This window comes from Daphnia magna, linkage group LG10 (assembly GCF_020631705.1).
Source record: "Daphnia magna isolate NIES linkage group LG10, ASM2063170v1.1, whole genome shotgun sequence".
Taxonomy (NCBI): Eukaryota; Metazoa; Arthropoda; class Branchiopoda; order Diplostraca; family Daphniidae; genus Daphnia; species Daphnia magna.
This window is the reverse complement of record NC_059191.1, coordinates 555,137-572,058: the sequence shown is the minus strand read 5'-3', so window position 1 is coordinate 572,058 and position 16,922 is coordinate 555,137. Positions and strand designations below refer to the sequence as shown.

Sequence of the window (16,922 nt, the reverse complement as noted above, 5' to 3'; positions counted from 1 at the left end):
GGTGCCATCTAGCGCCTCAGACAAAATTGAAACAAACATGGCGTGTGATTCTCTGTCACGGATGTGTTAGAGAGACTAAAGAGTCTGTATGTGTGTATATGTGTGGGTGGCTTGTGTTGACATTCTCGCCTTCCGGGGTTTGAGTTATAGCTCATCGATGCGTTTTGTCTGAGGCTCTGTGAAGGATTTCGATCTCAGCTTCAGCCCACATCAAACACTAAAGAAACATTTTCTTGCATGAGGAATCGCGGGCTAAAACGACCCGCCCCGAGTGAGATCCTTCTCTCAGGAACTGTAGCAGAGGAAAAAGAATGGCCGATTCCAGATTGCCATGTAACCCTTTGGAAAGTCTTAAAGTGCCCGACGACGTCAAAATCCGACTGGCCGAACTTGAGTTGGAACTATCAGAAGGTAAAGATTGAAATTTTCAAACATTCAAATCCTTTATTTTTTTTACTCGGTCCAGCTCCAAACCCCCAGGTTCACATGACGTAGAGTTAACTAGCCAGTTGAGTTTTCATAGTGAGTTTTAAAATGTCAGGCTCATTGAGGATCACAGTTTAACTTTTCGTAAGACATCAGGATCTTGACCGTGTGCACTTGTGCACAAAGAGCATGAGTCACAGCCACACCTTTTCGTGGTGGTTTGATCTTGTGTCCACATTTCTTATTATCATTCCGGTGAGAGGGAAAGACACCCATACCACTCCCCCTCATGGAGTGTAACAATGAATCAGATGGGTCACACTTGGCTGCATGTTGAAATTGAAAGTTATGGACGTATGTTTTCTGCGCGGGATGAACAAATTTGCCCGCAGGCGGGCATCTGTGTGTGTGTGTTATTCTCTCTATCAGCGCAGCCGGATCAGTCTGCTGTTGGGGTCTTCCAGGTGGCCATCGTTTTTATTTATTCAACAGAGTGGCTTCTGCATACATTTTCTTTTTCCCTGGTCTCCCTTTCTCCATCTTCCAAATCCTTTTGTTGATTTTTGTGTGTGTGTGTACGACTCACATGCAAAAGAATCATTTAACACAATGCGACCATTCAGTGCTCGTATGCACATCAAGTACTCTGCGTGCGAATCGTTGGAATGGCGAGAAAGTTACATAACCGAAATCAGACGTTAAGGAGAAGAAAGAGAAGAAAAATCATCAACGGCCAGTGCAGGTAGTAGTGGGTGCCGTGCGGCTGGAGCTTTCAGTCGGTGCCCGACCTTCCACCTGCGCAGGTGTGTATTTGAGAGCCGACTCTCTCTGCTCACGATTGTTGCTTTTCTTTCTTTCTTGCACCATCCAAGGACTTTTTCGTGACTTTCCTTTTTGTATACCTGTGCGAGTTTGTTCGGAGAAGCATCATCCGTCATCGGGGCAATCGTGTCGTGATCCCAGCATCAATAACATCCAACCCCCACTGGAAAAAGGAAAAAAACGAGTAACTAGCACCACCCATCTTATGTTAATTGTATCTGCCCTGGTAGCAGAGTAGAGGGCGATGCAACGACCTTGCCGTATAAATCTCTGAAGCCTTGTGAACAGCTTTTGTGTGTGTGTGTGTGCCAATTCTTGGCTCGTGTCCAACTCTAGAAGAAAAGGTGCAGCTGTCGGATCGAAAGAAGGAAACCCACGTCATCTTCTCGCCATCTTCTTCTTTCTTTTGCGTCCGTGAATCTCCCAATGCGTCTGTTGTGGGCGCCATCGTGAGCGCATGACATACATACCTCTTTTCTTAAAATTCCCCTCCTTCCTCTCTGTCGTCCCTTTCCACTCGGCTGGATAACAGCGATGGTCGGATATGCTTAATTCATCCGCATTCTGCCCATTGTTTCTGGATTCTTTGATTCGGTCGGACATGGCCAGACAAATTGTGCATTGCTGACCGAAGAGTGGGGGAGGGCGGTTAAAAGTGAAGGACAAAACGCCAAAATGTTGGATCAACTGAGGAGATTGGTGAACGGGTCGAGTAATGGCGGACAGGCGGATGGAATTCCGCCTTCGGGTCACGTCAGGCAGAGCAGGAATCATCACCATCCTTCATCCGGCGGATCCACGCGGTCTGGATCGTTGAGCAGATTGACGGCTTATGCCCTGCATCCTCAGCATTCCGGTCGAATGCGGATGCAGCTCTCTTACAACGTCGTCCCAGTGTCTTACGTTGGCCCGCCGCATCCTGTGGCCGTGGCGTACGGCCGGAATGGGCGGACCACCGTTGTCGGTTACGACCCTTGGTTTCAGGTGAGGTATCCGCAACAACCTCGGACGCCCGTCGGCCGTCAAGTGTCCGCCCGCCCTGATCTTGCCCCACCACCTCAACCAACCACCTCCATCCTCCAGTCATTCCAGCGGCAAAAAGAAGAAACAGACGCAACAATCTGAATCGTCCACAGACCGGAACAAGGACGAATTCCGGCATCCGACCATCCGGAGGGAAACGGTGGTGCCCAACAACCGACACCGGTTGGTCCCCAGTCGGAGTCTGGACAGCATCCATCCGCACCGCATTCATCACCATCGATCGTCGCAAGAGAAGCAAATCTCTGCGGAAGTGGAAGCCAAATCGTCCGGCAAAAAGGTGAAAGAATTCTTCCAGCGGGTGAAGGATACCGTGTCGAATGCGGGGACGACCAACGGCCATCACCAACAGCAACCCAATCGCGATGGCGGAGGACAGGGCCACCGGACGGACGAATGGCTTCTGCTGCCGGCCCGGTGTGAATGCCAACAGTTCGAAACCCATGCCGCATCCGCCTCATCGTCCTACCACGCCCGGAATGACGGCCTTCCGTAAGATCTTTTCTCGTTCGCCCAGTCCCACGGCTGGACCGACGTCTACCCCAATCAAAAAACCTCTTTCGTCCACCAAATCCTTGTTCCAGCAGATGATACGGCCTCGGAGTCGTTCCGTTTCCAGCACGGCCAGTCTTTCGATTCAGTCACATTCGACGGCTCATTCCGGCGGTGGCGGTGGTGGTGGCGGCGCTATCCGCAATTTCAGATTATCGAAAGAGAAATCAAAGACAGATCTCAACATAGTCCACCGGAACGACGCCGGATCGATACAGCGAGGCAATCCGGATGGCGCAACGTTTCCCAGAGACTCGCCATTTCACCAATCGGGAACGGAGCCGTCTGAACAGCTGATTTACGCTCCAGCCAGCGAGCCAACCAGATCATCGTCGACCATGACGACGAACAACAACAACAACAACCCGTCGAAACGAACGAAATTCGTCAAGAAGACGGAACAGCCGGCGGCCGGGTTTCGTGTTAAACGACGCCAGTCTCAGTTGAGACGATCGGAACGGAAGCGTCGAAGCAGCCGGCGTCGTTCCGGCCGTAAAAAGAGCAGCCGAAACGGCTCGGGCGGTGGCAATAGCGGCAAGAAATTGGGCAGCAGCAAAGGCTCGCAGCTGGGCAGCCAATCGGCTTTAAGCGGCGCTAAATTGGTCTCTGATTGGACCTATCTACCTCTGCCTACGTCGTTCGTTCCGGTGGACGAAGCCAAAGCCGCCGCCAGACACAGTCGGCACGCCGAGATTGCGGCAACGTCGCAACCCTCGCCGCTTCAAACGGTGGAAACGAAAGCCGACATCCAATCGGAGCAAGTGATTGAGACGTCGGCGTCGCACAACGAGGACAACGACTGGGAATCGGATTTGTACCAAGTGTTGGTGGATCGCGGCCAGCCTCGACGTAGTGGCCCCTTGCCTCCGCCCATGTGGGATCCGTTGATTTTCATTCCTCCGGAGCGACGTCGTTCGTCGGCGACGACCATCGCCTTAAACGAGTCGGCCATTTTGGTCGACCAACAGCCTTGGATCCGTTCGTCGAAATTGCGAGCCGATGGCAAGAAACAGCTGAAACGAACCAATCCGACGCTGTCACCTCCGCCGCCACTCTCTCCATCTTCATCACGATCCAGTAGTGGTATTTAAAATCTTCCACCTACCCCCCTCCACCCTTCCTTTTTTTTGTAAATGTTTTTTTTTATTTCGGGCCCTGCCCTCCGGTACGAACCACTTAGTCCTATCCGTGAAATAAAAAATTGCCGTGACACGCTGCATTTGCTGTTGTCAGGTATAAGGGGGGGTAGAGACTTGGGTCCGTTTTCTTACACGGGAAAAATTCTTTATTCTTTTCGTGAATGTTTGTGGTTTTCGTTCGTGAAAGTTTTTTTTTTTTTTCTGCCGTATTGAGTGCCTTCCGGCGGATAGCGTTGGGAGTTCCAAACACATCCAGCTACTTTCTCTAATAATAATATCGTGATAGTCATAACGTTCCGTTCGTTTTCTCATTCCCAAACGTTTGGGCTATTTTTCATTCAAGTCAACGATGAAAACTTTTAGTCGACCGCGAAATTATCGTATTTTTTTTTTTTTTTTTTCGTTTTAGGTCGCCCTCCCCCTCATAAGTTGGCGGTAAATTGAGAAAAATTCTCTATCCTTGATGGTTTTTTTTTTTTTAATAAATGACGTCATGGAAAAAAACAATTGAGTGTGAGAGAGAGAGAGACCCCGTTGTGACTCTTAGTGTGTCCAGTCCAATTGTCTTGATGGATTTATTTATTATTCTTCTTTTTTCTATTTTTTACTTAATATTTAACTAATGATTTTGGTTTGTTGAAAAGAAAGAAAAAAAAAGGCCGCCGCCTACCACCTTTTTAATTTCCTTCAATGCTAATTAACTCTCGCGTGTTAATGGTAGGTCCCTCCGAAACAAAAGATTTTTTTTTTTTAAGGAAAAAGAAAATCTGGGTCAACGGTTTTTGTTTTTTTAAATCAAAAATGTAAAGAATTATTTTTTTTCCCCCCCAAACATTTCCTGTCGAACACGAAACAAAAAGACATTTGAATTTTGAATGCTCCGACGATGTTTTGCACGTTGTGAGTCCTATTGACCCACTCCAAATGCAAGTGTGTGCATGTTGCCAGATTCTTTCAAAACATGTGTTTTCTTCTTTTGCCCGTCCCTTTTTTTTTTTTCTTCTTCTTCTCCCCCCCCTCTCTTCATGTTGAAAAAAGGAAAAAGAGGATTCGAATTACTAAAACATGGCGGCTATTTCAATTTGCGTCTCGACAAATGGCTGTCGATGATTAGGTTAGAAAGTATGGTCTGTGCACACACACACTCACACACACGAGATATGTATATTCAATAAAGCCATTTGTGGCCCCCCCCCCCCCTTCGAGAGGCACAAGAGAGAGCATCATCTCATGTTTTTCGTTCAAAATGAAAGGAAAAAAAAAAAATATTCTAATTTGGAAAGAAAACACTGACAAGAAGTGGTGACCCCGCCCGATGTGGGAAACTCTTGTGTATATTTCTTTCTTCATCTTCTTCTTCTTCTTGTGTGTGTGAGTGATGGCTGTAGTCGTTACGATGCTAATGCCTATGGCTTCCCTATTTAGGCAATGTTTGGTTGTCTGTCTTTTTTTTTTTTTTGTGAGGGGCTTCGGAAACAACATTTCACGGGTCTCGAGTGTGAGAAGGAAAAAAAAAGAAATCATGGATATGTTTATGCAATTTTTGAATTTCCTTTTTTTCGGCGGCAAGATTCGGGGGGAGAGAACAAAATGTTTTATTCATTAAATTGTAATGTTTTTTTTTTTCTTGTTTGTTTGAGAATCGCTTGTCTGTTTACATTATGAATATTTTGTCCGTTTTTTTTCTTTTTTCTTTGTGCTCGTAGGAGACATCACGCAAAAGGGATACGAAAAGAAACGCTCCCGACTCCTGGCTCCTTACCTTCCCAAACCACCAGCGTCGCAATCGAGCGTGTCATCGCTATCGTCAACCGCCGTCACCGCTGGTAAGTCCCTCATTTTCTCCATACACACACACACACACACAAAAAAAAAGAAGGGAGAGAAAGACCTTAATTGAATAAGAAGCCGCTCATTTTGTCCGATAAAAGCAAATGTTCCATTTGCGTAACAGCGGCTGTTTCTATAGACGTGGACGCATTTCCAAGTCCAAAGTGTTTGGAAAAACAAGAGCAGCGAAAGTTGTTGTTGCCGCTCTTCTTTTGTTTCTTGTTTCTAACCTTTTTTCTCTTTTTTATGCGTTGATGATCGTGACACGCTCGCCATCTTTTGCCGTTAACATTTGAAAGCGATGATCTCTGTGACATTCAAAAAAGGGGGGGCCTCCTCAAACACAGAAAAATGAAGAGACATGGCTGCGTGTGGATGATGATGACAGGTCCAATTTGATTCGCTCATTTTTAATTTTTTGAGAAAGCCGCATGTGCAACGTCCAATGAACGCCAGTCTTTCTTCGGTGAAATATTTATTCTTTCTGTCGGTCCGTATAAAGGAAAGACAAGGTCGCAACCTCTACCGTAACATAAAATATCATTTTAACGAGTTATTTTGTGAATGAGAGAAAAGAACCTTCGAGATGCAAAAGAGCGAAAAAGAAAAACGCGGAAGGATTTTTTTTTTTTTAAAGAAAAAGAAAAAAAAAGTCCACATTTGGAATGATCAAGGGCTTTATGCGCACGAAGAGATGCTGATGGCCAGACGAACTGCCTGTTTTTTTCCAGCTCCGTTGTTTTGAGTTTTTTTTTTTTAGCAATCACTTTCACGCGGTAGACAAAAAGGGGAATACATAGACGTCCCTGAAAATCTTTTTGACTGGACGCCCTAACGATCGTTTCTTTTGTTTTGCAGAATAAAACTTGCGCATTTTTTTTTTTTAACGATTGACTGTTCTGTTAATGGCCTGACCAAAAGAAAAATCTGTTGCACACCAGGATGTGTTTAGAGCGTCTCGATCTGTTTCCTTCTTTGTATCAACATGGAAGTCTTGTGTTTATTACAGATTTTGGTTTTTTTTTCTTTTATATACACGGACAGGACGCTCTTCTCAAAGTCGTGACTGTTGTTTATTGTGTCCAAATAAATCTAGACATGTCCGTTTGAATTTCAACGGTTTTTAACGATTGGTTTTGTTTTTCTTCAAAATTGGATCGAACTACAAAGGAATTGAACAGCAATTGAGCGGTGATGCTGGCCAGGATGACGGAGGAGCTGGAACGAGTCCGCCGACTGATGAAGGTGGATCCAGGGAGAGGAGGCGAGCGCACCGGAAGGCGACGCGGCACGAGAGTCGCTACCATTCGGAGGTGCGCCAAGAAGCCGTCCAGCAAGTCTTGGCCGCCATGCAGAATCGTCCCAAACCGTCGATGCCGATGCCCAGCAAGCGGACGTCGACGGTCATGGGTCCGGATCAGCAACAACAGCAGATGGTGATGATCCAGCAGCAAGTCCAGCAACAGCAGCAGCAGCAGCATGTTCAGCAAACGAGAGGATCGCTAGATGGCAGCAGCAGCGGCAGCAGCAGCGAAGACGATGTCGAGGACGAGGTGGACGACGACGACGACGAAGAAGACGACTGTCATCCTCCACCCTCTCGACAACAACAACAACAACAACAACATTCAGTGGCAGCAAGTGGAGCAGCGCCGGCCGTTTCGGTCGGTACTCCCGAACGAACTCACAGGTAAAAGAAACAAAAACTTTCCCCTTGTGACGGGGGGGTTGGCTGCGTCCGAGTTTCTTTCAAGTGCCGGGGTTTATGTGTTTTGATGGGGCCATCAAAGTCAATCTATCAACATCGTTAAAAGAAAAATGGTGTAGTTTGTGAGAGTGCTCTCCCTGCATTCTACTAACCAGAGGCTAAAAAAAACTAGAGAGACGGGCAGAAGAAGAAATCGTTTACAAAAAATAAAAAAAAATTGTGATTTCGTGCAGCAGCAGCATTGCCAGCTGAGTTTCCCAAAAAAAAAAACTTTCTCTTCATTGTCCTCCTCCGGAATGTTTTTATTTTTTATTTTTTTCGGTTGCTGCTATGAAAAACAATTTTCAGATAATCGAAAAAAAAAAAAGGAAGTTTATTGGCATGCGTCCCGTTTATTAGTATAGCCCGGTACGGTACTGGATTTTTTTTTACAAAAAAAATCTATTCGTGAAAAGGGGATAGGGTTGTTAAACATTCATGCGTACGTGAAATGGTGTGCGTCTCGATTTTGCCGTTCTGGATTAGATCCAGGTAATAAAATCAGAAAGAAAAAGAAATAAAAAAAAAAATCCAGGCCAGCTTCATTGATTGTGACCTACTTTCGAAATTTCATTTCACAATATTTGAAATTGAAAAAAAAAATAAACCCTTTTTTATTTTTTATTTATTTATTTCACATTTTCTTTTGAAATCTTTAAAAAAAAAATGGAAGAATGCACGTGATGGGGCAATCGTCGGCTGGCCAGCATTCGCCGTTGCAACATCAAGTGTCTGACGCGGGGAGTAGCCACAGCGCCGGATCGACCCGCAATGTCACCCCGCCGCTCTCCATCCAGCAGGGCAGGCCACTTCCGGCACTGCCCGTCTCACCTCCGCCGCCTCAACTGCCTCCGAGGGAGACTGGCCTTCAGCAGCACGCCATCTTGAGTCGGGTGGCCAACGGCGGCACCCCAACCGGTTCCAGTTCGTGGATGATGCCGCCTCCGCCCGGAAGACCTGCGGCCGCTCCTCCGCCGCAGGTTTCCTCCACCAATTTGGACGACGACTGGGAGAACAGCAGCAACGACAGCAACGACCTTCAACGACGCAGGGTGCAGGCGCAGCATCGCGGCCTGCAGGCCGACATCAACGACCTGACGGACGCCATGTCCGGCTTCCATCCGTGTACGTATCGCGCGTCCGTTTGAAGCGTCCGCGTTTCTATCGGAATTTGTTTGACCTTTTTTATGTTTGGTTTGGTTTTGATTTTGAAACGATCAGATGCTCAACCGCCGGACGTGACCAACAACACGAATCAAATCCGGAGGACGGCCACGGCGGCGGCGGCCGACCGGCTGGGCCGTTACGGCATCATTGGCGGCTCGTCGGCCACTCAGCCATCGAACGCGTCGACGACGGTGGTGGTGGGTGGACACGCGATGCAAACGCAGCTGCCTCAGGCGGGCACGTCGTCGACGTCGTTGGACGACTCGACGACGGGCACGTTGAACAGCCTGAACGGCCGCTGGAAAGTGTCGGCCAAGATCCAGCAGCTGCTCAACACGCTCAAGCGGCCCAAACGCCGTCCGCTGCCCGAATTCTACGAAGATGACGACATCGAACTGGAACTGGCGGCCAATCCCAAGGACCCGAACGCCCCGAAACCAGAAGGCGGACCCATGACGCCGGCCCTCGGCGATCAACTCATCATTCCGTCGGGTTTGCCAAGGTCGTTGGAGGCAGCCGTTCAACGTTATGGCTCGTCCAACTATAAAGCCCCTGCCGCCACCGTCCTCGACCCCAACGGCAAAATGTTTACGACTTTGACTTACGGTACATTTCAAATCTCTTCTTTTCCTTTTCTTTCCTTTTCTTCAAGAAAATTATTTTTAAAAAAGAGAGAGAGAAACGAAACATCTCTGTGTGTGCGCCTTAGACGGCCAATAGCTGGCGCGGCTCTCCATCACTCGAGAGCTGAAAAGAGAGACAAGTGAGGGGGGAGGCAGAAAGGGAAATGAAACGAGAAATGTGTGTGCAATATTTGAAGTCCATTAGTCAGGAAATAGCCCTGATGACAGTGAGTGTAGTGCGTGAAGATGGAAGCTCCCTGTCTTCATCCATCTTTCCTTTTTTTCCTTCCTTTATTGGCTTGTTTTTATTGAAATTCTTCTTTGCTCGTCGCTCGTCGCTCGTTTGTGTGCCAGGCAAATTGCAAAGCCGCTCTTATAAAATCGCCTACGCTCTGCTGAACAAGTTGAGCAAACACGGCGGAGTGGGCAGCGGCACGGCCGAAGTGCTGGGCAGCTCGAGCGTCAAGCCCGGCGATCGCGTGGCGCTCGTCTACCCCAACAGCGACGCCATCGGATTCGTGTGCGCCTTTTACGGCTGTCTGCACGCCGGTGTCGTGCCCGTTCCCATCGAAGTGCCGCTGACGAGGCGAGACGCCGGATCGCAGCAGATCGGCTTCCTGCTGGGCTCGTGCGGCGTCCAGGTGGCTCTCACCTCCGATATCTGCCTCAAGGGTCTGCCCAAAACGGCCTCCAGTGGCGAAATTATCGCCTTCAAAGGATGGCCCAAGTTGCACTGGTGCGTCACCGACAACCTCATCAAACCACCCAAAGATTGGCAGCCGCCACCCAAACTACAAGACGATACCCCCGCCTACATTGAGGTTGGTCATTTTCATTCATTCAAACAAGAGCCGAGCCGGCAATACGATAGGCCGTTAAAAAAAAAACCAAAAAAATTGAAAATTCGAATCGGAAATGATATGCAAATTCTGATGATTTTTTATTTTGATCGAAAAAGTATAAAACGGATAAGGAAGGATCGGTCATGGGAGTCACTATTACCCGATCAGCCATGCTGTCCCATTGCCGAGCTTTAACGGCCGCCTGTTCCTACACCGAAGGCGAAGTGGTCGTTTGCGTCTTGGATTTCAAGGTAACAAAACAAAAGCACAGATGGCGCGCAAAAAAAAATGCAGCCTCGTTATTAACATTCCTTATATTTTTTTGGTTTGCAGAGGGAAGTTGGCCTTTGGCATGCCGTGCTGACGGCCATCCTGAACGGCATGCACAGCATCTTCATTCCGTACGCGCTGATGAAAACCAATCCGGCCTCGTGGATGCAAATGATCACCAAATACAAGGCCAGTTTGGCCGTCGTCAAGTCGAGGGATCTCCACTGGGGTCTGCTGGCCACGCGCGATCATCGCGACATCAACCTGTCCTCCCTGCGCATGCTCCTGGTGGCCGACGGAGCCAATCCGTGGTCGCTGTCGTCCTGCGATCAATTCATGGCCGTCTTTCAGAGCAAAGGTCTCAGAGCGGACGCCGTCTGCCCGTGCGCCGCCTCCAGCGAAGTGCTGACCGTCTCGTTCCGGCGGCCGGGACGCTCCGGAGCCAACGCCACCGGCCGCGGCATCCTCTCCATGCAAGGCCTGAGCTTCGGCGTGGTCAGGGTCGATCAGGAGAACTCGCTGACGTCGTTGACCCTCCAGGATTGCGGGCACGTCATGCCCGGAGCGGCCATGGTGGTGGTCAAAATGGAAGGTCCGCCTTACTTGTGCAAGACGGACGAAGTGGGCGAGATCTGCGTCGGCAGCGCGTCCGGAGGCGCTCACTACTGGGGCCTGAAAGGCATGTCGAACGCCACGTTCCGCGTGCAGCCGCTCCTGCCGTCCGGCGACGCCATGAGCGCCGAGACGGAATTCATCCGCAGCGGATTGCTGGGATTCCTCGGTCCCGGTGGGCTCGTCTTTGTGTGCGGCTCTCGCGACGGCCTCATGACCGTCACGGGCCGCAAGCACAACACGGACGACATCATCGCCACGGTGCTGGCCGTCGAGCCGATGAAGTTCATCTACCGCGGACGGATCGCCGTCTTCAGCATCCGCGTCCTCAGAGACGAACGCATTTGCGTCATCGCTGAACAGAGGCCAGACTGTTCCGAAGAAGAGGTTTTTTTTTTTTATTCATCCATCCATCGGAGAATTCCGGAATTTTTCGGCTTACTATTTGATTTGATTTGATTTAATTTGATTTGATTTTTTTTTGGCTTGAATTTTGCAGAGTTTTCAATGGATGTCTCGAGTTCTTCAGGCGGTAGATTCAATCCATCAAGTGGGTATCTACTGCCTGGCGCTTGTCCCGCCCAATTCGCTTCCGAAAACGCCCTTAGGCGGCATCCACCTGTCCGAGACACGGCGCCGTTTCATGGAGGGCTCCCTTCACCCGGCCAACGTTTTAATGTGTCCGCACACGTGCGTCACGAATCTGCCGAAACCTCGCGAAGTCCATCAAGGTAAACATTCTGACCAATGTATTGCAATGTACTTTTTTTTTTCTTTCTATTTTTGGGATCCAGCCGAGGGGAAAGGGAAAGAAATGCACCCCCCCCACAAAATTGAAATAACTAATTCAGGGCCAACGACTATAAATAAAACGTATACAGACAGAATATTAACATCGACTCCCGAACCGATCTCCACTACCCCACTAACATCGATACTACTACCACCTCCGCCCGGTTTCTCCCCCTCTCGTTCTCCATCTCAACCACTGCTGAGGATGCTGCTCCTGCCGTCGGATTCGTTTGAAGAAGAGTGTCACCAGCCCATCTACGCCAACATGATGGGTATTTGTGTTTCCATGTAGCCGAAGTGTGCCATCTAGTACACACTACACGCAATGCCCACTTGAAAGAAACAACCCACCCTTTTAACACCCGCAAAGTTCAAAGGCTGTACACCAATAATGGCGAGCGCTAGTTTACTACCAACTTGTAGTTTCATTTCTGAATTGGTTTTACCTTTAGGCTTTTTTCTTGTGTGTGTGGATTAGTTCCATTTATTTGTGTGGATCATTCGTGGTAGATTTTCATTCTTTCCCTATTGAATTGTACTTTTAAAAAACAAAACAAAACGAAAACATGTCTTTATTCAATTGATGTAGATATCGGCCCAGCATCAGTCATGGTGGGCAACATTGTCCAGGGTAATCGTCTAGCGGCCGCCCAGGGCCGCGAACTGCGTTTCGGTGACGACGAAGCCAATCCTGCCAACAAATATCGATACATCTCCGAGATCCTCCAGTGGCGCGCCCAGCGCACGTCCGATCACGTCCTCTTCACCCTGCTGGGCGCCAAGGGAACGCCTACTGGCACGCTGTCTTGCGCCCAGCTCCACAAGAGGGCGGAGCGCGTGGCGTGCACCCTGGTGGAACGCGGACGCATCAACAGCGGGGATCACGTGGCCCTCATCTATCCGCCCGGATTGGATCTGGTCTGCGCTTTTTACGGCTGCCTGTACGTCGGGGCCGTTCCAGTCACCATCCGCCCACCTCATCCGCAGAATCTGCCGACGACCTTGCCCACCGTCCGCATGATTGTGGACGTCAGCAAGGCGTCGGTTATCCTGTCCAACGCCAACGTCATCAAGCTGCTCAAATCCAAAGAGGCTGGGAGTGTGATGGATGTGCGCGCCTGGCCGCCCACCCTCGACACGGACGACATGGCCAAGAAGAAGTTGAGCAGCTTCTATCGCGCGCCCACGGCCGAGATGTTGGCCTACTTGGATTTCAGCGTGTCGACGACGGGCATGTTGGCCGGCATCAAGATGTCGCACGCCGCCACCACGGCCCTGTGCCGTTCCATGAAGCAGGCCTGCGAGCTCTATCCCGTCGAGACACGTGGCCCTGTGTCTCGATCCTTATTGCGGACTCGGCTTCTCTCTGTGGTGCTTGTCCAGCGTCTATTCTGGTCATCATTCGATATTAATCCCGCCCTCTGAAGTGGAAGTCAATCCGGCCGTCTGGCTATCCATCGTCAGCCAATACAAAGTCCGAGACACCTTCTGCTCTTATGGTAATCAATGTCACCCTATTTATTTATTTATTTATTTATTTTTTTGATTCAATTAAATGATCCTTTTAATTTAAAAAACAAAAAAAACAAACAATACTACCAGGCGTCATGGAGTTATGCACAAAAGGATTGGCCACTTCGGTCGGACTGCTCAAACAGCGCGGTCTGAATTTGGCCTGCGTCCGGACGTGTGTCGTCGTAGCCGAAGAACGGCCCAGAGTCCATTTATCTACGAGCTTTTCTAAACTGTTTTCCGGCCTGGGTTTGTCGCCCAGGGCCGTCTCCACCAGCTTTGGATGTCGCATCAACGTCGCCATCTGTTTACAGGTACACGAAACACACTGTCGAAACCAGTCAAGAGTTTTCAAATCAAATTTAAATGCAAATTAAAACAGGGAGCATCGAGCCCTGATCCATCGACTGTCTACGTCGATTTGAGAGCTTTACGTAACGACAGGGTGACACTAGTGGAACGCGGAGCGCCTCACAGTTTGTGTTTGACCGAGTCGGGCAAATTGCTACCCGGTGTGAAAGTCATCATCGCCAATCCGGACACGAAAGGCCAGTGCGGCGATTCTCACCTGGGTGAAATATGGGTCCAGGCTCCACACAACGCCTCCGGTTATTTTACTCTCTACGGCGACGATCCGGCCGGCGCCGGAGCCGCTTCCGTCGATCATTTCAATTCTCGACTGGTCACCGGCCATACCGGTGAAGCTTACGCCAGGACGGGCTATTTGGGCTTCCTCAGGCGAACCGAAAGTGTTCAATCGGATGGAGGTACTTTAATCCAATTCACATTTTAATATCGAGTCCAGCGTTGAAACGTTGCGAAACGAAATGTTGCAGAACTTCACGATGCCGTCTTTGTTGTCGGAGCCCTGGAAGAGACGGTCGTTTTGCGAGGGATGCGCTACCATCCGATCGACATCGAAAACACGGTGATGCGATGCCACCAAAAGATCGCCGAATGGTCGGTTCCGTATTTAATTCAGTTTACCTTTTCATTTTTTCGAATGGAATTTTTATTATATTATATTATATTATATATATTTTTTTTGTTTACTTCATTCGATATTGAAACAGTGCCGTGTTCACGTGGACCAACTTGTTGGTCGTCGTTGTCGAACTGGAAGGGACGGAATCGGAAGCACTCGACCTCGTTCCTCTGGTCACGTCCTCCGTCCTGGAGGAACATCAGCTGATTGTCGGCGTCGTCGTGGTGGTTGATCCGGGCGTCGTGCCCATCAATTCTCGCGGTGAGAAACAACGTATGCATCTAAGAGACGGATTCCTGGCCGATCAACTTGATCCCATCTACGTCGCCTACAACATGTAGTTGTTTTGTTTGTTTTTTTAAGTAGTTTAAAAACAAGAAGAAGAACTGCAGCTACTCTGTGTGTTTATTATTTTTTTTTTTTCGTTTGTTTTTGTTTTTCGTAAAAGGCAAAAAAAAAAAAAAAAAAAAAAAGAAACTATTTGGTCTGTATGTGTTTTGCCAGTGTGTGTGTGTGTGTATTGGAAAAGTTTTGTTTTGTTGCACAGTCTGTCACATCCATCACATTTCTTTATCTTTTTCATGGACGAAAAAGAAAAGCAGGGGTAAACATTGAAAAAAGAAGGAAGGCATAAGAATAGTCTTTATCTTAGTTTTTGAACATGTACCACATTTTGGGTTGTACATATTATTTGTTTTCTTTCCGGCCAGCAGCTTATTCTTTATCAGTTTCTGTTCTTTCACACATACACACACAAACATACACAAAAGTCATTTTTTTCTTTCCTCCTCCTCTCTCTTTCTGTGTTTACATTCAATTTTATTTTTTTTTTTTTTCTTACCGCAGGTTACATTGAAAAATTCTTTACTGTACGCTTTACTGCTACTACTGCAATACTTTGTCTCTTCTTGATTTCCAGTTCTTTTTTTTTTTTCTCCCCTTACTATTTTTGAATGGACGCTGTCTTTGTTTTGGATTGATTAAAAAAAAAAATTATTGTCATATTCCTTCCCTCCGAATACGAGAGTGTATGTAGTACCGGTTTACGTATGTGGTTTTTTGTTTCTTTTATTTCTGAATCAAATCTTATTCTATACTCTTTCCGTCTTTATTCCTTTCCCCAAAACATTTTCCTATCACTTGTCGACACGATCTGTAACGTCTCAATGATTATTTCCTTTTTGTGTGTGTGTTTACACGCAAAACGTCGTTTTGAGGGCTGCTGAGAGGCTGATTGTGTGTTGACGATGTGCGCCGTGTGTTTATTTTGGACATAACGTAACGTGAGTGTTTGTATTTTCAATTATCATGATCATTATTATTTACTACATACAGTAATGTCAGATATAAAAACTGAATGTGTGCTGATTTTAAAAAGCCCTGGGCTCATCACTATTCTTTAGTTAAAGAGTACAGTGAAATCTCACATTCCAGACACGGATGGCACACAAACAAATATTAGCAATTATTTTCCAGTTCACTGGGAAAGTTGAATGAAAGTATCAGCACGAAAAATGGTTGCAATGCTGCAACTTTCAAGTGTCTGTCTGATTTAAGGGTCGTCTGCTCTTGACAGATGTGACTCAACATGAACAAAACACGCGGAGAGATTCGTTCTTTCATTGTTTAACGGCTGTCGTGACTAACACTGACCACCAGATCTTATCGTTTGACCATGTGTGAGTTGTTCATGTCGTACAAATGATGATAGCCCAACGTAGAATATCTAAAGAACTGCCAGATCACAATGGGGAAGGAGAAAGTTGACGTAAGAAATCGCCTATATTTTTTGTATGGTTTTCACTACGACGAGACCCTGTTAACACTTTCGACAGGTTAAGGAGACCGTTTTTGTAACAGTGAAAGGAATGTGAGAGTTACAGTTACAATACTTTTAAAACAACTTTTGAATTGTGGACCTATTACATGAATTTGTTTTTTTCTTTTACAGTAAGCTGCATGTTGGATATGGATGCTACGTAACACTTGGCCCTGTGGGTATGTATAAGTACAACAACTAATGTTTCCAGTTTTAGAGCATTCCTTACACTGGTGTGCATTCTGTCACGCTTGGCTGTTAGTGGTTTCTAACATTTGGCTTAAAAGGCAATTAGGTATTTTGTTTTTGAATTTCCCTTTTTTCTAACAAAAGAACTAAGTAAAATGAAAAATTTTAATTTTAAACATTTTATTGACAGAAATTGAGATTACAATTTATAGGCAACCCAAATACTTGACAGCATAGAGTTCACCATTCACATAATAACACGAAGGTATGCACTTTGCATCTTATTGCGTCTTTGAAGATATTGTAGAGGCACTCCATTCAATTGAGGGTAGGATGCTCTGTTTGGCGTGGGTGTATCTCCCTCTCACACTCTACTCCGAGTCGGCCGAATCCAGTAACAACTTCTTGTCTCTGGCCAACATGTCTTGCTTAACGCCAATATGGCATTCTGCATCTCTTACGACGATTTTCAGAGCAGTTTCCTTCAATCGGGTCGTCTCTATGATCTCATTTCGTCTGTTTTCATCCGAAATCATGGTCACGGCATTCTTTAG

The 16,922-nt window shown here is 47.4% G+C and overlaps 1 protein-coding gene across 1 annotated transcript; it reads left to right on the top strand.

Moving 5' to 3' along the window:
- Positions 1-479: 479 nt before the first annotated feature.
- Positions 480-15,713, top strand: LOC116932302 (disco-interacting protein 2 homolog C). The gene is given in 17 exon segments (XM_045180332.1): positions 480-2,309; positions 2,311-2,695; positions 2,697-3,924; positions 5,687-5,806; positions 6,981-7,500; positions 8,231-8,682; positions 8,779-9,330; positions 9,702-10,168; positions 10,306-10,440; positions 10,523-11,458; positions 11,571-11,802; positions 12,453-13,174; positions 13,176-13,362; positions 13,466-13,689; positions 13,758-14,142; positions 14,212-14,335; positions 14,449-15,713. Coding segments are annotated over 17 exon segments (7,308 nt in total). The 5' UTR covers positions 480-1,923; the 3' UTR covers positions 14,702-15,713.
- The last annotated feature ends 1,209 nt before the right edge of the window (positions 15,714-16,922 follow it).